The sequence below is a fragment of the Eucalyptus grandis genome, chromosome 1 (assembly GCF_016545825.1).
Source record: "Eucalyptus grandis isolate ANBG69807.140 chromosome 1, ASM1654582v1, whole genome shotgun sequence".
In the NCBI taxonomy this organism is placed as follows: Eukaryota; Viridiplantae; Streptophyta; class Magnoliopsida; order Myrtales; family Myrtaceae; genus Eucalyptus; species Eucalyptus grandis.
This window is the reverse complement of record NC_052612.1, coordinates 25245338-25268333: the sequence shown is the minus strand read 5'-3', so window position 1 is coordinate 25268333 and position 22996 is coordinate 25245338. Positions and strand designations below refer to the sequence as shown.

The following is a 22996-nucleotide window of genomic DNA, read 5'->3' as shown; positions in this document are numbered from 1 at the left end:
GGGGTTTTTCAGGATATTAACCCTATAACTTACATATGAAACTTATTTAAGTAACACATTATATTCTAATCGTTTAGAAAAGTCTTATAAATTTTTTAAAATATTTACCACAAGTCATGCCACCTTGAATTTTCAACACTTAAATAAACATTATTAAAAATTTATGATGCTCAATATAAAAGTTATGACACTTATGGTATCATCGTCTCATATAGAATGCCATAGAGGCCGAAAGTCCATATAGAATGCCATAGAGGCCGAAAGCGGATGTTAAGATCAGTTGAGCACGAGATGCTACAATAGTTATAGTCACTTCAATTACCATTTATTGTTTGATATATTTAAGAAAATGGCTCTCTTTAACCCCCTCTGAACACTAGCTCTCTTTGCACATCATACAGGAGAGCGCAATTCGTGACATGACCTAATAACATGATTTAAATACCACACAAATTTAGCGGTTGGATTGAAACTAATTGTATTTGGATCAATTTCATGTCGGCCACAAGCATGATTAGTTTTCATGTTGCATTCGTGTTCGTGTTCGTGTTTGTGTCTATTCTAGCACTCACAAAATTGATTTGCATAATTTTTTAAAATTAATGAGGTATTGACACGATCTATACATGACATGTTTTAGACACGATTAACTAAAAGATTTTTTTAAGCTATTCACTACTAAAATTTTAAAACGATAGTATTGCATTGATTGAACATGTTTTGATTTGATTTCATGATATTTCTTTTAAGGGTTATTGCAACTTGTAAACAGATTCTATGAAAATTGAGAATATTTCTCATCAGATTTGTGTTGACGTGTTGATTCCGAGGTGGGAGGTTGATATCGTGTCGTGAAGGATCATGCAATTATGTCAATTTGTCAACACAGGTTATGTTTCAGGTTTCCTTTAGTGCTGTATAAATACCCTTTACTTTTCTCGTATTTCGAATTTTTCTTACTTTTTTTTTTTTTGGGTTCTTTTTCTCGCCATACAACTTCAATTTGCTTGCTTAATGTTTTGGTTTTTTTTTTTATCCATTTTGATAGTTAGTATAGCATCGTATAAACGAATCATTCATGTGTAATCATCTAGTTTTAAATTTGCACGGAAAGGTAATAGCACCACATAATCACTTTGGATAACAACCATATTCATTGTTATTGAAAGGGCGCTAATAGAAATCTTTAGCATAACCTAAGCCTTGAATCTATGAACTCTCTAGTTTGGTGAAAATTAAGGAAAGTCTCCTGATCCTAAATTGGGTTTCTAGCCAGCCTCCAACAAAGATGTTAGTGGCGACTTGTAGATAACATTTTTAGGATTGTCTTAAAACTAAAAATAATTGATGTCAATTTTACAGGCTCTTAGTGATCGACAATGGCCAATTCACATTCTCGATTGATGGACCTCCTAGATGAACATTAAAGAAGACACTTTCGGGCCTTCTTTGTATGATGCACCTGATGACTGTTTACTGAATAAGTATCTCTAAACCTGTTCCTTGAGAGCATAAGCCTAGAGGGTTAGGTCATGACAAAGTACACAACACCCCAATGCTAAGGTGCATGCGCATTTTACAATATATATGCAAGAAAGAGAGAATGAAAACAGATCATCAAGAATGTTCTATTAAGTTAATCGATGGTATGAGTAATGTACATCAAGGGACTATTGCGAGTTTGAGTAGTTCAACTCCCCTAAAAAGCTTTTACAAACATTATCTATTTATAGTACAAGTAGACATTATAGGTGCTTGATACATCATCTAGAAATTGTGTTGAATAAAAATAGAAAAGTCTAAATACAGTAGTCCCACAACGTCTCTTTGGACGGCAATTTCAAGCAAGCCTCACTCCCCGAGCTCTTGCAATCGAGGAATCGACAATTGCGCAGCCAAGACCGATAGCTCTAATAACTCAAAGGACGACAATGTCGAGTCAGTGGACTCGTTTGCGCCGCCCCGTGGGAAAAAAGGGATCCGGGCCATCGTTTGAAGGAGTTAAGGTCAAGGGATCCATCTCGGATGTTGAGGATCAGAGGGTACCTGGTCGCCGCGGTGTACATCAGGCGGTGGTTCCTTAGCCGCGTCGCCGTCGTCCCTTCCACCTCCGCCAGTTGCTCAAGACCCGCTTCCAAAACTGTCTCCCTCGGATTCAATCGAGTCTCTCAGCTTCATTCAACACCCATCTCGAAGAATGGATTTTGCGGGCTTTGTGGAGATGAGTGGTAGAGCGAAGCGAAGGCGGAGATAGGCAGCGGTGGCAGCGGCGACGCCAATCAGTTGGACAAAAGAGGAAGAGGAGAGAGCTCGCAAGTCACGACCCTTAGAAACGAACAGGGAGAGAAAGTGGGCTGACCTGTTAACTTTACTCTTTTGATTATATGAGTTGAAAGTGGGTTTCATGATAGTCCCATTAATTTTAGACTTTTTTTCTTCTTTTTTTCAAAACCCATTTTGATCTTGGGGTGAGCATCGGTCCAGGGCTGCCCCATCCTACCGGTCTTGGTTTGGTTCCCGGGAAATTGGATCGGTCCTTGGTCCTAGATTCTTGGACCCCATTGTCTTTGCGTCGGTTTGCCGATCCCGAGAGTTCTAAATCGATCCAACTCGACCGTCACCGACTATATATATAATATTATTTACAAAAATTTTATATATAAAAATTTAAAATAAATAGCATCAACAACATTAAATAGCTATTTAGTGAGGAGTTTAAGTAATTTTACATTGTTCTTTAATAGCGTAGATTTTTAATGTCTTTTACGGTGTCTATACGAAGGAGGAATATGTTTTTGTGAGGAGTTATCATGGCGTCCAAAAAGGCATAAACAGCTCCTTATGACATCCTCCTCTAGTATCAGTTTTCTTCTGTCTTATTTGTCTTTTTAGTTTTCAATTTGCCAAAATCGAAAGAAAATAATTTCTTCGCTCGCCATTCAACACTCGTCTCTCTCACTTTGGATCACTCGTGCTGCTCACCGCTCGATGTTCGATTGGCTTGTTGCTCCTTGCTCGACATTCGATACTTATTCTATTCGATACTTATTCTATTCGATACTCACCCAACTTGACCCTTACCGCTTGCTTTTCTTAAACGACATTGCTCATCATCGAACCCATTGGGTCGATACGGTCTTTAGTTACTCTTTCAAGGAGTATAAAAAATGAAATAAAAAATTATTGGTTGGTCCTAGGTTGACTTTGAAACTGAACTGAACCCATTGTATCAGTTCGGTCGTTAATCCATTTTCTAAGAAGTACAAAAAATGAACTAAAAAATTATTAGTTGGTCCAGGTTAACTTTGGAACTGGACCAAACCCATTGGATCAATTCACTCCTCGGTCCTAAGCTCAATAGAGTTGGTTCTCAATCTTAAAAATTGAGGATCAACACTATGCGAGTTGGTCCTATGGTTGGGGGTGGACCGGCTTAACCCAAACTATACTCACCCCTATTTTGATCCATATAAAAAAATTGAGCTGACCCATTTTAACAACTCTATCTTAGACATGTTTACATACACTTGGATCGATACCATCGTGGATACTGGGGTCCTGGTCCTCCTGGATTTGCCAAATCAACGCACTTGGTGAGATTTCGTGGCACCCGGGCCCATCCCCGATATCCTGGCGAGACCACTCCTAAATGAACCGTACAGCAGGTTGAAGTTGAACTGATTCCTTTCCCCGTTCCGTAATCATTCTCTTCTTCTTCATCAGTTCAGAGAACCACCGACATAACTCCAGCAGCAACAGTCTCTTCCTTGGTGACAGGGACAAAAGCAACAGCATAACGCCAAAAATCTCCGAGACTTCAGTTTTCAAAACAGCAATCAATTCCCCTCCAATAACGCACCTCCTCGCCACCCACCCGACAGAATGGGGAACGCCTGTGGCCGTCGCACCAGGCACCGCCACGACACACGTCCACCAACCGTCCCTTTCCCCGATAAAATCGTCCCTCAAGCACCTCACATCCCCCCACCTAATTACGGCCCCGCCCCTCCAGATCCACTCTCGACCCGGAACGGCCGCGTCATGGGGTCTTTGCCGTACGCCCACGTCGACTCCGCCCTCCGGAGCCTCGCCGGCCAGGCGGAGGGGTTCGGCCGCTCCGCCGTCGGCGGCCTCCACGGCCCTCTCTACCGCGTCACCACTCTGGCCGGTCAGTCTTGCGACGCTTCCTCTCGAACTGCGGTCCTCGAGCTGAATCGAATATGCCTTGTTTCTCTTTTAATTCTTTTCTTTTCTTCTTCGTTTTGTGTTGCTTTCAAATGATTATCGTGGTTTTTGTCCGGTTATTGGTATTTTTCTACGGAAAGGGGTTTCTCTGTGGGACCAAAATTAAAAAAAAAGGGGTATTGGGCATGGCTGGAGTGGGAGATATGTTGAAGAAAACAAGGGAAATTTCTGCTAGGATTAGAAAAGGCCTTGTTCTCATCGTGTCAACATGTTCTCTACACTAACATGCTCATTGTTGACTAGTACTTTGTGGGTTGATCTACTCTATGGCTGATGCATGAATGTACGTCTGGTGAATATGATAAAATGCTTGAAAGTTTGGTTTCTTTACATTTCACATGTCTGTCATCCCTCCTAGATTAATCCAATGTAGACGATTTTTGGCTTATACACCAGGTGTTACAGTCCTGTGATGCCTATGTTTGAGTTTAGCCATGGGAAAATGCATCTGAGGAACTATCGTATCGCATTATGTCCATAATCCCTTTGGTGCATGCCTGTTTGTCTATGCAAGAAAGGTTATATTTTGCTTCGGTTGTTGCAGATGATGGTCCAGGATCACTTCGTGATGGGTGTCGCAAAAAAGAACCCCTTTGGATAGTTTTTGAATTGTCGGGCTCAATTCATCTCTCGTCTTACTTGAATGTGTCTTCCTATAAGACCATTGATGGCCGTGGCCAAAGGATAAAAATCACTGGGAAAGGTTTGAGGTTGAAGGAATCTGAACATGTCATCATTTGCAATCTAGAGTTCGAAGGCGGTAGAGGGCCGGATGTTGATGGCATTCAAATAAAGCCCAATTCAAAGCACATATGGATCGACCGTTGCAGTCTCCGTGATTATGAGGATGGCCTTATAGATATCACAAGGCAGAGCACAGATATCACCATTTCAAGGTGACTTAACTTTTTCTATTTTCGACAAGTGGTTTCTTTTATAATTAATGTGATCTCAATGAATTTGATTATTTGTATCCAGGTGTCACTTTTCAGCTCATGACAAGACAATGCTCATTGGAGCAGATCCTTCCCACGTTGAGGACCGATGTATAAGGGTGACCATTCACCATTGTTTTTTCGATGGAACTCGACAACGGCATCCCCGAGTGAGGTTTGCGAAAGTACATCTGTACAACAATTACACCAGGAATTGGGGCATATATGCTGTTTGTGCTAGTGTAGAATCACAGGTGATAATGACAGCCCATGGAATCTCTTCTTTTTGCTTATTTGAACATTTTCCTTGTCTTTGTGGTATTGGTGGCACGGTTTAGATCATAAGTAACAATGTTTCATTCATAATTACTCTTCATTTTGCTACCAGATATTCTCCCAATGCAATATCTATGAAGCTGGTCAGAAGAAGCTGGCATTCAAATATCTCACAGAAAAGGCAAGTGCTTATACTTTCTTGTTCACCATAAAGTGAAGTGCAACTGGTAGTTAATTGTCAGAGTGTTTGTACTGTAAGTGTTAGAGATTTCTTGTTTGTGAATGCTCATAATTTTTCTCTTGCGAATAATGGAGAATGGTGATACGTCAATATGAATGGTTTGTGAATAGTTGCTTCCATCCTGGAGATCATTTTCCTTTCTCTTCATGTAATGTCATTATTAATCTCCAGAACAGGAGCAAAATGGCTGTTTGTTGTACAGAGTTGGCAGTTGTGAGAGTAAACCTTGTTTTACTTTGTGCTAGGTAATCAATAAGTTTCTGGAACTCATTAGCTTGTTACATGACCTTGGCTTTGTTAAGCATTGCAGTAGTTATATATGTAGGGATAAAGCTGAAGCAGTTAGGCAATCAGATTAAGTACAATTACGTTGACTAGAATTAGTTCATTGTTAGCTCAAACACCTCTATTCATCTCTGATTTTCTTGAGCTGAAAAATGTCGTTATTTTAAGCATAGCCAACATATTATCCCAAATGCAAAAGAGACAAAGGTTGATGACTGAAACGAAAGTTGACTGAGTATTGGACTGAAGATTCTCTTTTTTTTTCTTTTGGTCAAAGACTGAAGATTCATTATAGTTGGAGTACCTTTATAGTTCAGGCGCCTTGCTTGTGTATACTGTAATTGAAGAGGAAGAAGCAAGAAGCATGGGTAGTCTAGTACAATGCCAATCTTGAGCTTACTGAGCTTCAATACATTGAATTAAGACAAGGTTCTAACTTGATTTAACACGGTTGCTAGCGATATCAATTTAGCTATGGTAAAGCTATGTTGCAAAAAGTCCATATAAGTGTTCTCTACCACATCTTACCATGTTAGCTTCAAATTATTATGGGTATTTTTTTGGAAGATATGGCACTCATTCCTCTTGATTGATGCACTTAACGAATAGACTAAGCAATGGAAGCAGAAGTAAGAAAGATTGCGTTGCAAGTAGTTCACTGGTGAGGTCGTCGGAGCGAGCAGGGCAGTGGCTGGTGGTGGCCAATGCCAGTGGACACTAGTTGCCTGAGACTGATTTGGAATGGGTGTTCTGAAGAGGGTATTTTAGTCAGTACAGGAACTTAGGATTTGAGATGCAAAAGTGATGTTCTAGAAATAGGGGGATGTAAATTGGTTCTAAGATGAAAAATGAGGAGTTTTTCTGTTTTCCCTATACAAAGTGAGTACTCAAATAAGGCTTCCAAATGTCATTTTTAGCTTGTCGAATCACCATCTTTGTGGCTAGTGCTGTAAGAATTGTACTGGATGGTCATCATGATTACGTATAAGTATCAAGTTCATCGTGATTGATAGGGGCAGTGAAACATGCTTTGAATTTTTGTTCTGACTTTCAAGGTTAAAAATTTGAAAGTCCTGACCGTGTTTGACCGCCACTTTGGCAACCAATCGATGCACATATGAGATTTTAGAGAATGGATCTCGTGGAGAGAGGTAAATTCTCTATTTGGAACATCTGTATAGAAATCGGGATGAGTACATATTAAAGATTTGCCAGTAGACTTGGCATCAACTATGGCTTAGATCTCGTGGAGAGAGGTAAATTCGCTTTGTCTTTTGAGTTGAAAGACTAAAATCTCTTGCATGAAAAAGACAGATTAAACTCATGGCTTCTTTAGATGGCTTTGATGTTCCTCAGAGAATTCTATCACAATTACATTTTGCAGAAAAATTGATGACATTTTGTGGTTTTTGAAGTCTTCCTGCTGCCTCATGACAAATCGCTTGCAATTAGCATTCCATGTCCTAATAGCATAATGGACCAAGTTGAGGGCTATCTTTCATCTGTTATGTATTTAGGACTTGACATCATCACTGGATTATCTACTTATTTTGGCTAATTGATACGAGATTATATCGTATTCCTGTGACTAGCCATGTGCCTGAGACTTGTGATCTCACTTTTCTATATAGGCTGCTGACAAGGAAGTCCTGGGCACTGGTCACATAAGATCTGAAGGGGACTTGTTCATGGTGGGAACTCAACCAGGTCTAATGACTGATCAAGCCGAACACTGCGTGTTTCATCCTAGCGAATACTATCCCACTTGGACGGTGGAACCTCCGACAGATTCACTGAAGCAGGTTCTACAACATTGCACAGGATGGCAGAGTGTGCCTCTGCCGGTTGATCATGGAGTCGCTGCATAGCGTGCCAACTAAAGCGCTACCTCACCGTGCTTCTTGTCTTATAAATAACAACGTTCCTTTCCTTACACCGCTGTATAAGTTCAGGTCTAAATTGCAGACAGAACTTTCTTCTCCTCGTATATACTTGTAGCAATGACGTAATTGTCGACTGGGGATCAAGATAAAAGGATGGTGTCCACAAATATGTAGGCCTTGATATTTTGATGCAAGCTGTTTCGTTTCTGATCCACCAATCGACGTACTTCGGTTTAGTGGAGTAAAATGAAGGGTTTCTTGCAAGTAACATCAGCGTCGCGGACCAAATGAAGCGTCGTCATGTATACGATGAATCTTCAAGTGTGTTTGTTTTCTTCCTTCCTTCTTTGTTTCTTTCTTCTTGCTTATTTTTTAACAGAATGCTAGAGCAACAAAACATCTATTGACCGGCGTTGGATGGTATTGAACATCACCACTTTGGTGCAATGGCAATTGCCGAGATACCCATGCCTCAAAAGTCCCACATGCCATGAGTGGTGTTCTGGACTCGAGGCATCTAGAAGGGGGTACAAGTTAGGTCTTCCAAAGTCAGGTCATTCATATTTAGAAAATTTGTTTTGGGTGGCTGTAGCTCGAGACTCGTTTTAATATTCATTATTCATGCTGCAAACACAGCGAATTTCAAAATATGCATTTAACCGCGAATTTGATCGAATCCCTGAAATTTTCCCTCCGTTCATATTATGGCAATCCTATTTTTTTCCCACCATTTAAACTAGAAGCTGGTGTTATTTGACTTGCTGATGTATGAAAACTTGAAAAGGGGGAACTCATGTGATCGTTTTGATGTGGAGTTGATTTCCATGGCGATGTCCAAATTTTCAAACACTGACAGGGTTGTTGACAGAAAATATAAGATCCCATGTCCACATCAATTGCCTAGAACTTACGGCTCGCGAGAAAGGGTTGCAGTTCTAGTCCACCGGCTCTTCAACGCTGCTTAATAACAAAATAAAACATCAGTATGATGTTGCTTTTATGGTATGATCGTCTAAGTTGAGATGAATCTCATGCATGACTAAACAAACACAAATGACTAGGATTGCTACTGTCTAGACTTCTGTCAATGAATCAGGTGCGGTTCGAAAAACTCTCATGATCAATTGTAATGATAAATTCGGTCTATTTGAACTCTAAGTCGAACAAGTATTTGTTGGAAGAGTGTGCTGATGTGGGTGTAAACTTGATGTATTATCTTCTATGATTAGGTTTCATATCGTGATCCCGAATTATTGAAGTTTCAGTCCCAAACTATAGTTGCCATACAATCAATATTTTAAATATTCCTAGGACCATAAATATCCCGAAAATTTGGGGCAGAAACAAGTACCTTACAAAAGTTCAATTAGGCCGCGTTTTACTGTTTTTCTTTTCGGCTTCTGAACTGGGAATTGTGAGAGGAAAGATTCCGCGGGCCAAGTGGAACTTCGGCAATGTGAAAATGAATGTGCGATCGTGGTCTCTCCACGTTGTCGGCAGGTGTGGGTCCCAGGGGAACCAGGCTATTTTCCAAAAATTCTTGTCTCGATGTCTCGATTGAGATGTATTAGATCGAGTTCATCTTAATCGTTGATTTTGTGAGCCTCATGCAATTAATTCACATTATAAATTCGCAAAATGGACAGTCCGATGTATCCAGTATAGTGAAAAAAACGGGAGGATTTATTAGCAATCAAATTGACCCCATTTTGAAAAAAAAGAAAAAAGAACCGACCCCATCAATTGCATCATTATCAAGAATATTTTTAGATACCGTACGTTAGTACAAGCACATTCTACGGAGGCCTCCATATTTCCATTTTATTTTATTTTAGAAATAGATATATTTAAAGTTGTAAGACTTATCGTGAAAGTAATTTTTCAAAAAGTATAATTAAATTCTAAAATTGATTAAGTTAATAAAATTAAGTCTTTAAAATTATTAATATTTTTTGTTTGTCAAGTTTTAAGATTTGATTATACTTTTTAAAAAATTTTATATTATAAATATACTTTTTGTGACAAATTTTAACATTTGATTACGGATTTTTCAGACTTTCAATGCACTTATTTTTGTTTTTTTCATGAACAAAAGGGGAGGAGCATACTACTGCCTGCGGTGGTGTCGGATGACGGGGGGGCATACAGAACAGAAGGCAGGGATTTGAGGGAGAAGATCGGAGCTAGAGCCAGGATCCCCGCCTCACCATCCCTAATCTGATCAAACTCAAATATTAATAACTTACAAACATTTGCGAATCTCGATCGTCGACAGTTATTTCACTCTACTGCTGTCTAAGTATTTCATTCACAATATTTTACTACGAAGAAAAGTATAGGGAAAATAAAAAGTAAAGGAGTACAAAAAAAAAAAAAAAATTCTTCTCAACGAGACCATGATAGGCGCCGGTTCGACAACGTCGACGACGTGCTCCCGAGATCGCCGCCCGTCCCGCAGAACAGCTCCGACAGGTAATTTTGCAGATCCTCAGGGGCATAACGGACAAAATGCCCCGCGTTCCTCTCCCTCCCTATCGCCGGCCTGTGCGCCTCGTAAAACTCCCGGTACGCCGGCACCAGCCTTCCCCCGACGGAACCCAAGATCTCCTCCCGGAGCTTCGGATCCGGCACGACGCTCTCGCCCTGCTTCCGGTACGCCTCCCCGAAGCTCGCGTTGAACCGCCTGAACCGCTCCTGCGCCTGCGCCGGCGACGGCGGCGGCGGCGACGAGCCCTCCGGCAGCGATGCGAACACCTGGCCCCACGCCAGCCGCTCGTACTTCCCCGCGAACTGCTTCACCTTCCTCTCGTGCTTCGCGACCCACTCCTCCCCGAGCAGGTCCTGCAGGTTCGACGCCCGGACCTTGGAGACGACGTGCTGAAGGTTGTTCGCGAGGAAGAGGCAGGACGTCGCGACGTCCTTGTACCGCTTCGCCTTCCCGTCCAGCTTGCAGAGGAGGACGAGGATCAGCCACGCCAGCCGGAGCGAGACCGCCGGGGCGTCGTCGGACTCCGGCGACATGTCGAAGTACAACTCCGGCAGCGACGGCTTCGCCGGACCCTGCCAGACGGCGAATATGTCGACGACGATGCTACCGTAGTCGGCGAGGAGGGCGAGGTAGTTCATCACGCGCACCGTCAGGGTGTGGACGCCGCCGCCAGCGACCAGCGGCGACGACTTCGGCGAGTCCTTCTGGATGGCCGCCTCGACTTCAGAGAGCATGGCGCGGGCCGACTCCCCGATGCGAGCCAGCGAGGAGATCGCCTGAGACCGGACGGCGGAAGTCGACTCGAAGGCGAAGATGGACTCGATCTCCGGCCAGTTCTCGGAGATTGCCGAGTACATGTCGAGGAGGCGGAACATCTTCTCTTCTTGCGACCTCTTGCTCCTCGCGACGAGCTCGGGGAATCCGAATAGGAGCATCGCCCCGTCCCTCGAGATCTCCGAGAAGACGGACTCGCGAATCGTGTCGGATGCCGCGAACACGTGGTCGCAGAGGATCCTCTCGCCGGTGAAGAGGGTCCGGATCGCGATCTTCACCGCCTCCAGCCAGTTCTTGACCTTCATCTCGAGCACGTCCCAGTCCATCTTCGCGGCCTGCGAGGCGCTCATTCGCTCCACGCCGAGCCGGTAAATCCCCTCGTCCACGATCGATTTCCGGATGATCTTGTAAATGGCGACGCACTCCTTTCCGTAGCCGGAAGCGATCATGCACTCGGCGATGGACCGGAGGTCCGACATCGCGGCCGTGGAGGCCTCCTCCACCTCGGTGATGGTGTCCTGTGCGGCGCACGCCTCGTCGCCGTTGCCGTCGTCGCTGTAGTCGGAGGTGCTGGAACGCGCGGAGGTGCGGGACGACCGGGCCGAGACCGACTCGGGATCGAGGTGGGCCCGGTTCAGGGACAGTATCTGGTAGAACTCCTTCTGGAGCCGCTTCATGGCGATCTCCATCAGGAACTGGGCGTGGACCAGCCTCTCGTCGGAGACGGGGCTCGCCGACGCCAACGCGTGCATCGACTTCTGGAGGTTGCTGACGCAGGCGATGAACTGCGCGGCCTCGCGCTTGCTCTCGTAGAAGAGGGAGGTCACGCGGGCGTAGCTGGAGGTGTCGGGGTTCCACTTCATGATGAGGAGGGCCGCGGACTCGATGACCTTGTCGGCCTCGGCGGCGGCCGGCCCGGGCAAGGCGCGCCGCGCGGGTAAGGCGAAGGAGGAGGTTCTGGGATTGAAGCAGATGCTCCTCATCCCTTTCCTCGGCATGGTATGTCGAGTGGTTTCTGGTTTCTGCTGGATCTTTGTAGGGACGGTCGACCTTTCTTGGGAGAGAAAGGGAAGGAAGAGGGTGGCGAAAATGCGTTGGCGAGTCGAAGCGGGAGGGGTTTTAATATAGAGAGAGCGGAGGTGGGGAGAGACGGAGGGAGGAGAACGGCGTTGCTCGTGGAAAAGTAGGGAGGATTTGAAGTGGTGGCCGTTGGAGAGCACGGAAACGTGGGGGTTTGACTTTTGGACTTTGTGGAGAGCGTCGAGTCAATCGGACACGCAACACGTGGCGCCCTCTATCTCCGTTCCTTGGGAGCACACCGCCGAAGACAGAAGACAGTTCTTTTGGCGGCCCGCCCCCGCCCCGGTATTTCGTTTGTTCCGATGTCCTTTTGGTTTCCCCAACTGGGGCCCACTTGGCCCACCCGAAGGCTTTTATTATTATTTATTATTATTTTCATCATTCAAAACACGACGTGCTTGTATATTAATGATGGTCAAGTTTTGATTGGACATCATTGCACTTTGCCGGGCAAACCCATGCGAGCCCTCTTGACTATCCTTGCCCTTTTGCCCTTTTTGTACAGCCACGAATGCCTCGTCGTGTTTGCTTGGACTATAGGACTGTTTGCATACTAATAACGATGGCTAAGGTGTACGGGATCTCTCTGATCTTGAGCAATTCCCTGCGGTGGTGCCTCGTATTCTCGGTCGATTGTTTATTTCGGGCATATTGATCTCTTTTTTGGGTCAAAGGGTATATTGACATCAATCATGTATAAGAGATTTTGACTTGTGAAGGTTTGTGATTATGTGATTTGTGATTTATGAATTTACTCTATTTATAGGCGGATTGGAAAGGTTTTTATTTTTTTTTAAGTAGAAGCCAATTTGTCAACGGAAATTTCTAATGGAAATTTATTGTGCACAAACGGGCATAAATTGAGATTGCAGAGTGATTTGTACTTAGAGGATAAAGCGATATCTTCCATGATGCCAAATAGGTTATCTGGTGATGATACAAAAAAGGTAAGTTCCTGCTGAATCCTCATCTTATTTACTTGAACAAGCTTTAAATTCTAGCGTTGTACTTAAAGGGCTTCTGCAACCAATCTTTGCGCCATCTCTAGCTTGGTGGCTCATTCGACTCGCAGATTTGCCAAACAATTTGGTGCCACTTATTGTGTAAACAGCCTTTGTGAAAACCATGAGCATAGACCTGGAGTAGGAATGTCCTCCAAACACCGGACGTTTTTCTTTGTGAAGTCACCATCACAATTGCTTGAGGGTTTTCTCTTGAGGTAGTGGTTTCCTCCAAGGTCGCGTCTTCGTGGGTACTAGCTTGCAGCATTCCCCTACAATTCCTTCCGATCATTAGGTTGTTGTGTATTCTCATTGTCAAATTGGGCTTGTTGCAAAATTCACTGAAAATTCGAACAAGTTTGCCAAGTGCAGTATGGATTGAGTTTGATAATGACAAACGGAGGTGGTTGTTGTTGTTGTTGTTCACCATTACAATAGGTAGGATGCAGTTAAATTTGTTATAAGAAGAAGGGAAAATTTATGAAATTCGCAAAATATTTTAAAGAGCTGTTAGGAAGTGGTTTGTAAGTGAGAACTGAAAAATAAAGAAAATGAGAGGGGAGCGGACTAATTTTTAGAGAGATTTTTTAGCCAACGGTAAGTGACCGTTTCTTTTTGGGGCCATTGGGCTCCAGAAAAAAAAATAAAATGGCCTTGTTCCGATAGCGACAATGCCCGTCACAACTGGTCAGTCTAACAGGCATGTGCCCAAGAGCCAGTCGCAAATAAATGGGTTGTTATCTTAAGTTTTAGTAAGTCCAAGATACAATGTTTTATTTTAAAAAGGGATACCTTCTCGTGGTTGGTCAAATCACAAGAAAAGGTCCTTTATGAATTTTTTAGTGCGCTATGACTCGACTTTGATTGAAATGGAAAGATTTTAGTAGAGAGTGGGGAAGTAGCCTAAGGGATCAGCTAATGGCAAAATAAGTAAAGAAACAAATAAAAGCAAGCAACAAGGAATTGGCGTAAATGGTAGGAGAGCTTGCTCATCTTTCTATGGTTATGTATTCATGTCTTGATGGGAGCATCTCAGGAGGCAAATTTTGAATGCACCAAGCTGAAATGTGAGAGTACATTCTTAAGATCATTAAGGAAGGTCGAATTGTCGATTTGCATGAAAACTCACTTGAATATCACCTTACTGCTGAACCTAAACAGAATAAGACAAAAGAAATTTTGTGATAGGTAATTAAGCTCATATATGATGGTGAAATCAACAAAAGTGAGGGACATATGTCAATGTGCAAGAAGGAATGAGAGAGTTTAGTTAATGAAGTTTTTATTTTGTCTATATCGGTGTGAAAATATGGGTTATTTCAATTTTATGGGAGACATTAATTAAGAGTGAAAATTTAGAGATCGTTAGCCATGTATAATAAGTTCATTTTAAGCTTTCACTGTAACAGTTGATGTTAATTTTCTTTTTTCTTTTTGGAAGAAAATTGGATTAAAAAAGTCTCCTTAATTTTCAGAAACAGCAATTCTTGTTTGATTTTTAATAAGGGACATGATGCAACTTTTTATATCTACTATCTATCCGACAGAGCTTTAGCTGTTAAATCGGACCTACATCAATAGGAAACCCACTTGCCCAAAAAGTTTAATAGATTGACAGTTATCGTCCGTTATTTAACAACCCACTATAATTCCTACAAAGATTTAGCTAATATTATATTTGGACCTGTCACAACATGGGCAAATCACTTGCACAAAAGTTGATTGGTTGACTTTAGCAGTCCAATATTTAGCAAACCCTATATTTTAGTGATTAATTTCAGGTGGATAAATTTCAGACCAAAAAATTGATACCAGCCCAGTTAGAGTAGGTTCTTGATTTTTGTACCGGGAAACAAATCAGTCCTCTTACCTTAGAACTGAATTGGTCTGTTTCAAGGTAAATGAGAGAAATATATATAAATTTACAAAATATAACTACTATTTATGAAAAAAAATTATATAATGTGAATAATCTCTGGCATAGTTGTTAAGACATTAATAGATATCGCATCCTTTCTAGGTTTGAAATCCATTTCTGTAATGTCAATATATTTTTTAAAGCTAAAAAAAAAAAAGAAAAAGAAAGCCAATAATCGGTTCTCAACTAGCCAAGGCCAGGGCCCTAATTTTTTTTCCCTGAGAACCTACTGGTATCCTTGTAGAGCGGACTGGAACCGATCGGGCAAGGCTAGTTCTATTCAGTTTTCAGATTGCACCCGTTTGATCGCTCTTCGCTACTAAGCAGCCTAAGAATATGGCGAGCAAACGATCCATATTTTAGGATCTCCCTGTGTCAAGCGGTGACATACATCATTATATTACATACAATGCTATGTAGAGCTGTATTTCTTGCTTGTTTTTCATCCTTCCGCTTGCACGGCAGAGTTCATCGCTTTTGAAATGCACTCCTGGGACACCATAAATCAGAGTCCACTCTAAAATGAATTGCGCAAGGAGAGAGCTGTTCATGGAAAAATTGATGCTCCCGCTTGTAATCCATGTAGTTGTTTAATGTGCCGAACCTTTCCTAGTCGACGATAAACTCTAGCGGCACCTAAGGAGATGGAACACCGAGTAAGTCTTTCTTGGACGGATCGTTTAGAAAAATTATATGGAAAATGGCATTACCTTTGCTGGCCATACCATGCTCCATTTGGTTCACACATCCAATTTCTTGAGTGAAACATATACAAATTACTTCAGGGCAACAATTGATTTCAGCCCGTTGCAGCCATCATCGAGAGAACATTATGAACTCCCCATCAGTTTATGCATAAATAGTTGAAGCCATTAAATTTACATTCGAGAAGTTTAGGTTTTTCTATTAGACGTGAGTACATTTTCTATGAAGTATAATCTTAGTTTTTATCTATAGCTTTTTAGATTTATTTTTTCCAATCTCTCTACAGTTTTTTAGCAAGAAATTGATTCTGAGTAGCAAGAAAATATTAAAATGCTTGATCGACCTAACCTTCTACTGCTGTGTTATTAGTCTCAAATAAGATTATCATTGTAGCCAAATTGTTCATTGATCTAAACTAGCCTATACGCATAATAAGAGAAGCATGGAGTCAGAATGAGAGAGTTGTGCTTATAACTTGATAAATATTTTTTTATTTCTCCTTTCTTTTATCCTTGTAATTACCAATTGTTGCTGAAAATCGAAATTTTTTGATGGAATAGTCACATTATGTAAAGTATCTTCACTCTCAATGTCTAAATACAAGAGGCAAAAGATGGGTGCGTGATGAATCAACTGAATCCACATCAATGAGAATGGTCGTGTGTGGATTGAAGCGTTGGCATCTAGCGATTTACAAGCTCGAATGTGTGGATCAGGTAACCCTTTTTAGAAAAGTCTCTTGTGAGATACATCATACATAAGAGAGACACCTTTCCCTCGGTCGGTCCAACGAGGTGACGTCCACGGAATTTTCATTAGAGGAAAAGGAAGGATGAGTGGTAAAAGTCCTCGCCTCCGCCTCTCGCTTTCAACGCAAAATGTTTAAAATGAGAGATCCACAGAAATTTGTCCTTTGTGGATTAGATTTCAGTAACGGCGGACGGCGGTCTTGGTCTCTTTATTTTATTTTACTCTTCTTTTATCTTTTCATTCTTCACGAGGCAAGGACGTCAGCAAATAGACCACGGAAAAAGGGAAAGAATGGTTAACAAGCGGCTAAGCGACGAAATACTCGGACTGCAAAATCAGCGACGACGAGACTCCTTCCTTTCGCGGGTTTAATCTTCCACGTTTTTCGTGAGCTTACCTGTCTCGCAAGTTGCGACGTGCTTTCAGAATTTTCTTCGCAGCGTTTAAGATAGATTTTCAATCATGCGCGTGAAGATGAGTTGTTGTCTATTCTTAAAAGATGGAACGAGTAAGACGGTCATCGTCCCCAAGGGCTTGAAAGCTCTAGGAAACTGGCCAGGATTGTGGCTACAACCATGAAGATTTATAAAAAAAAAGTCCTGATTTAATATTTAAATATTTTATATCTAAGATTCAGCATAAATTGGATGTGGACTTAAAATAAAAGCATGAAGCTATATATAAAGAGACGAGTAAGGATATACAAAGATTTGAATTCGAAATTTGTCAAATATGTGAAAATTTATAACACTACTACCAAATGTTCATAAAGACTAAGTTATTTGACGTAGGCATAGTTTAATATTTAAATATTCTAACAACAGTATAATTGAACTACTTTTCATCATGCATAAATTGACCGTTACACTCAAAAGATAGGATACGGACGTGATTACATCAACAAGAAAAAGAGGAAACATGAAAAATTTAGAGTCTAGAAATTTAGATTTGTCCAAACGTCCGCAAAATGAGTGAATTGACTGGGGGTTTCATATTGAGAGGGCTGTGGTGGTGATTGCCTAACTATATCATTATGTGGCAATATTGTTGTAGGGAGCCAATGGTAGAGAGGTGGCCACGTGTCAGAGGTTCGGGCCAATCATGGATGGCAAAGTGCCCGATGGATATAGGCCGACACCAAGTCCATTATAAAGGGCAAGATAATATGTTGAACTGACCTTAACAAGTCTCGCTCTTAACCCATCAAGTTAAAACTCTATAAAACATCCCAATCGGACAAGAATAACCCAAAATCTTGTCACCTATCCTAAGCCATTCTTGTGTATAGCAATGCTTACTTGAGCTAAACCTGTGCCAAAAATCTATAACAATGACATTTGCTAGTAAATACAAAATAAAAACGTACATTTACTCTTCATAAATATAAAGGGGAAAAATTATGCCTCTACAAGAATAAAATTGATGCGGGAGCATGAGATTCTATTGAAGAATGCTCAAGCTCAACTTAGGTCTCGTCGAATGATCTAGCTTAGTCCTTACTCCGGCAAGTAAAACCAATTTTGGCTACAAGTTGATTTGATGGGTTCAAGATTGAAAATGTCGATTCAATCGACTAGTTGTTGATTTCATGTTGATCGGCTACCAAGATATCGAGCTATAAGTTTTCTGTTGACTTCGAGGCTGCTAATTGATAACCTAGCAACTAGAGGCAGTTCTGATCTATTTCATTGATCTTCCTAGGTGGCTATACGGCTTCCAAGGCTAGTGGATGAATTTGGAGAGTTTAATCCTAAATCACTATGCTTTTGGATTAAGCTTAAAACATTTAGTCCTAGTTATCATGCATTATGTCCTAGTTATCATATGTTTTGATTGTGTTGTCGGTTATGAGTGTTAGTTTTTATGAGTTTTTAGTGTGACAACTGTTTCAGGAGTCATAGTTACTTATTATGGTTTTTAGAATTCCAAGAGGCAATTTTGTTAGCATTTATTGATATAGGCACAATCTCATTTTGTATACACAAGACTTGAATATGATGAGTACATACGATTTTTCTCAGAGTGAGTGAATATCTATCTTCGGTTCTTTATCCAATTTCATAGATGGTGAACCAAAAGTTCTTTATCCTTGATTTGTGGTGTTCCTTTATACCTTGGCGGCGAGATTTATTTATATGAAGTTCTTTATCTTTGGTAGGTGGTTTGATCCTTTATGCTATGTGGTGAACTTCATTTAATGGTTCTTTATCTTGGCTATTGGCATATTTTTTTATGCTATTATGATGATCTTCATCTATCCCAATTTCATTTTCCACTCATAAACATTCATTTAGAACCTTTTTATCAACCGCTCACATTTAACACTCTTCCGTACATTTACCCTGGAAAACGAATTTTCCTAGTTATCTCAACCGCATTAAAAGTATATGCCATGACATAATTTGTAGCAAGTGCACGAGGACCAGCGACCATTCCAAATCAACAGTGAACCTTATAATTGACCTTAAACCAAATCTAATGTATCTGGACTCTCTAAAATGACCGTTTGCTGATGTGAGCCTGTGACTTCCAATGTGGTTGGAAAGACCCGTGGAGATGGCGTTTATAGAATTTTTGTCTGCAGTGCCCAGCCAATAAGTTACTACGTTCTTGTGGCTACTAGACCATCATGAAGGCAGTGGGCCATTTACAACATATTGTCATAAGAATTGCACTATTAAAATTGATAATTGATGTAGGAGTATTAGATATGGAATCGCGAGAGCGGTCAGAAATTTTTATTTTGGTCTAAGATCGTTTTTTTTTTTTTTTTATCGTAAGAAATGTGCATAATAAACAGGTCAAGCTTTACTACATATTTTATTCACTTCAAATCGTCATGTGGTCGTATTCGACGGCTTAATCCCTACGATGTGACAGATTACCGGAACAACGTAGTCTTACCGAATACTGCAACGGCCAGGTCTCCAATACATCACCATCTTCTACAGAAAACTACAGGTACAGCTGGTCAGTTTTTACCTTTGAATGCACGATGCAGACTCTCACCTCGCCTCGCCCGTAAAAGGAGGCCTCTTGCACTAAATTTTGGGAATTTTGATGCTGATAAATTAATTGCATTTTGCCTTTAAGATACAGAATTGATTAAGAGTCCCAAATGGACGAGCTATGTGAAATAGTTAGATACGACCTAATTAGATGGTAACTCATTGCAGGAATTCAACCGATAAATTGATCATATTGCCCCATGGAGTGTCGTTCAATCGCTTCACAAAGATGAGCGCATGTCGAGGGCAACTTTAACAAACAAGGGCATTGCCTTAGATGGTGAAGGATTTTATTTCTCTCTTTATGATTTTGCGGTCAAGTCCATGTGGGGAAATGTGCCCTTACGATCATTTGAAATGGTGAACTAATCGAGGTGCACAAAGACTGGTTTGAACACCGCATGATTGGTAAAGAAAAAAATATTAGTTATTTTCTTAGCATTTTGGATGCATAAGTTCTATTCGTCTTTTCTTGCGTAGCAAGAAATACTTGCCTCATATGAATGCTACTTTTTTAAAAGCTGTACCAATCTCATGGGTCATCAAGTAAGAAGTGAGTCAAAGATCGGAAGCGTGAGAAAGTATGAAATTTCTTTACACTTGTGGCATGAACAATCAAATCTATGCCAAGCACCTAAGTCCTCTTGCACACATGTCCATGTCTTAACATTTCAGCTAACTCAAATGGGTTTTCATATATTTGGAGATGACTAGTCCTTCTTTACTAATCTACTCGTTATATACGCGCCTTCTCGAAAAATCGAGAGGGTCCAAACCCTTTAAGAAAAAGAGGGTGAGGACGAACACGGCAAAACACATCACCGGGACCAGTCAAAATGATGGAGATATCACACTTTGCATCTTGGGGCAAGCCATTGTTTTCACAGTGCGTACCTGGGCACGTCACGGTTGTCTTTCGTAGAGCACCATAAGGCTGACTGTTGACCACCACAACGAGGACTCACACAATTGGACCGTAATAAGCCTCCTCCAGCTGATCCGTCCCTCGAGGCTTATCTTCTTCCTCGTGCTGCGGAAGACATACGCCTCGATAAGCGTTCGAGTACGTATCCGATGATGAAAGAACGCCGTTGCTTGCGAAAAGTAGGAATGATTTGGTTGGCGGACGAGAGCGAGGCACGTGGGGTTTGACTTTTGGACTTTGTTGAGCTTTGAGTCGACATACATGGAACGGGTGGCGCCTTCTAGCTCAGTTTCTTGTGAGCATTTAGGTTGCACGGACACTCTCCGGGACCTTTCGTGTCGTGTCCGACATTCCAACACTTGTCCGTCACGCTTCACCACATTTCGACACGCTCCAACACGCAGTCAACTACCTTCGACACACTCCGACATGTGACTCTGACACGCATCATGGGGTTATTTTTATAAATTTCCAAAACTTTTAGAGTCTAAATATAAATATATGAAAAAAAACTAATAAAAACTAAAACAAATTTGCAATACTCGTTTGAAGATGTTGTGGATACTTGAAGTTGCAAATTTTTTACTTAATGAGTTGGAGATGAGTTTTTTATTTTTATTTTTTTTTTTTTTTTTAGAAGAAATGGATAATGTGGATGAATGACTTTTTATTATATTTGATGATGAAATGTTGATTGTTTTTTTTTCTTATTGTTAAATTTTAAATTTAATAATGAAATGTGGATTACTTATTTTTTCCTCCAAGTTTTATGGATTATTACAATGAAATGTAATTGAATTTGTTAAATTAAAATAATGAATGATATTAACAAACGCATGATTAATATTTTTAGTATAGATTAATTCTAAGCTCTTTTCATTATTATTTAGTTATTTATGCATTTATATATTAAAATATTTATTTAATATATAACGTGTCGGAACGTATCGAAATTCTTTACTTTTGATAAATAACGTGTTGGCGTGTCGTGTCGTGTCGTGTCGGGTGTCGTGTGTTCGTGTCAGTGCAACCTAAGTGAGCACCCAGCCGAGGACAGTTATTTTGGATCCCCTCCTATTTCGTTTCTTTCCAATGTCTTTTTTTGGTTTCCCGGGTCAGGGCATGGTTGGCCCGCCCCTTTGTCTTTTTCTTGCAAAACTAAGATGGCATGTGATGTATAGGAAACACGACTTGCGGATATATTTATAACATTTAAATTTTAATTGAACATAATTATGCTCTGCCATTTGAGGCTTACCCACTCGCCCCTTTTGATTTTAAATCGCTTTTTATGTCGTCACAAATGTCTTCTCTTGTAATTTGGATTATACACAAAAAGTTAACAGATTTGCACGCTATACGACACCCCAGGTCCGGGATCTCTTTGATCTCCAACAATTCCCACACGTCGGTGTCCCTTCCTCTCGGTTCCCCAACTCCAATACATTACAAATCAAGTCGGTCACGTGTACGATATTCACAATTTTTTATTTTTTTTTTTGAAGTTAAAGCTGTTTGTCAGCGACTAGAAAAATGTAGTCGTCCGTGGAGGCTGAATTTTTATTTTCGGATGTTGCAAATAATAAAAAAATTAACTGCAGAAAATTAATGTAAAACACTCATTCAATCTAACACCAATGAAATACAGATACCAAAGAAAAATTATATTTACAAGTGCCCTAATAACTTTAAAAAAAAAAAGCATTCGATTGAGTGCCATAATTTTTAATTGATCATTGAGGGCCATAACTTTTTAATAACATTCATTCAAGTTCTGAAAATCCGACATGAAATGGCATTTGAAGACGATTTTAAAAATTTATGATATTCAAGTGATCAATTGAAAAATTATACGACACTTAAGTAATCAGGGAAAAAATTATGATACTTAAGTGAGTTTCGTATAAGGTACGACACTCAAGCAATTGAAAAGAAAAGTCATGACACTTAAATGAGCGAATATGAAAGTTGTGGTATTATTTTCGCCCAAGAGAATGTCTAATTATGATACTCAAGTGAGTTTCTAGTAATTACCAATTGTTGCCCAAAATGGATTTTTTTGATGGAACAACCCCATTATAAAAAATATCTTCACTCTCAATGGTTATATACAAATTTAGAGAACATAAAAAGAATAGGATGCACATGGTACTAATGTGTGGGATCAAACAAATCCCCATCAATGGCAATGTTCATCTTTGGAATCAAGCGTCAGCATATAGTAATTTATATGCTCAAATGTGCAGATCTCATGCAACCCTTGTCGGCGAAGTGTTGAATAGACGCCTTTCCCCTGGTCGGTCCAACGAGTGACGTCTATAGAATTTCCATTAGAGGAAAAGGAAATCTGATGGGCGAAAGTCTTGGCCTCTCGCTTTCCACGCCAAATGTTTGAAATGAGAGATTAACTTTAATTTGCCCTTATAGATCTCAGTGTCGACGGATCTCTACTATTCTTCTTATCTTTTCATTCTTTACAAGG

General features: G+C 40.8%; 2 protein-coding genes across 2 annotated transcripts; one reads left to right on the top strand and one right to left on the bottom strand.

The window, feature by feature from the left end:
- Positions 1-3709: 3709 nt before the first annotated feature.
- Positions 3710-8189, top strand: LOC104436241 (probable pectate lyase 4). The gene is made up of 5 exons (XM_010048966.3): positions 3710-4168; positions 4790-5141; positions 5224-5434; positions 5569-5637; positions 7614-8189. Exons 1-5 carry the CDS (start codon positions 3883-3885, stop codon positions 7848-7850), a joined length of 1155 nt encoding a protein of 384 aa, XP_010047268.2. The 5' UTR covers positions 3710-3882; the 3' UTR covers positions 7851-8189.
- A 1871-nt stretch (positions 8190-10060) lies between these two features.
- Positions 10061-12260, bottom strand: LOC104455045 (exocyst complex component EXO70H1-like). Its single transcript, XM_018860057.2, has one exon. The coding sequence runs from the start codon at positions 12123-12125 to the stop codon at positions 10251-10253; it is 1875 nt and encodes a 624-aa protein (XP_018715602.2). The 5' UTR covers positions 12126-12260; the 3' UTR covers positions 10061-10250.
- Between the last annotated feature and the right edge of the window lie 10736 nt (positions 12261-22996).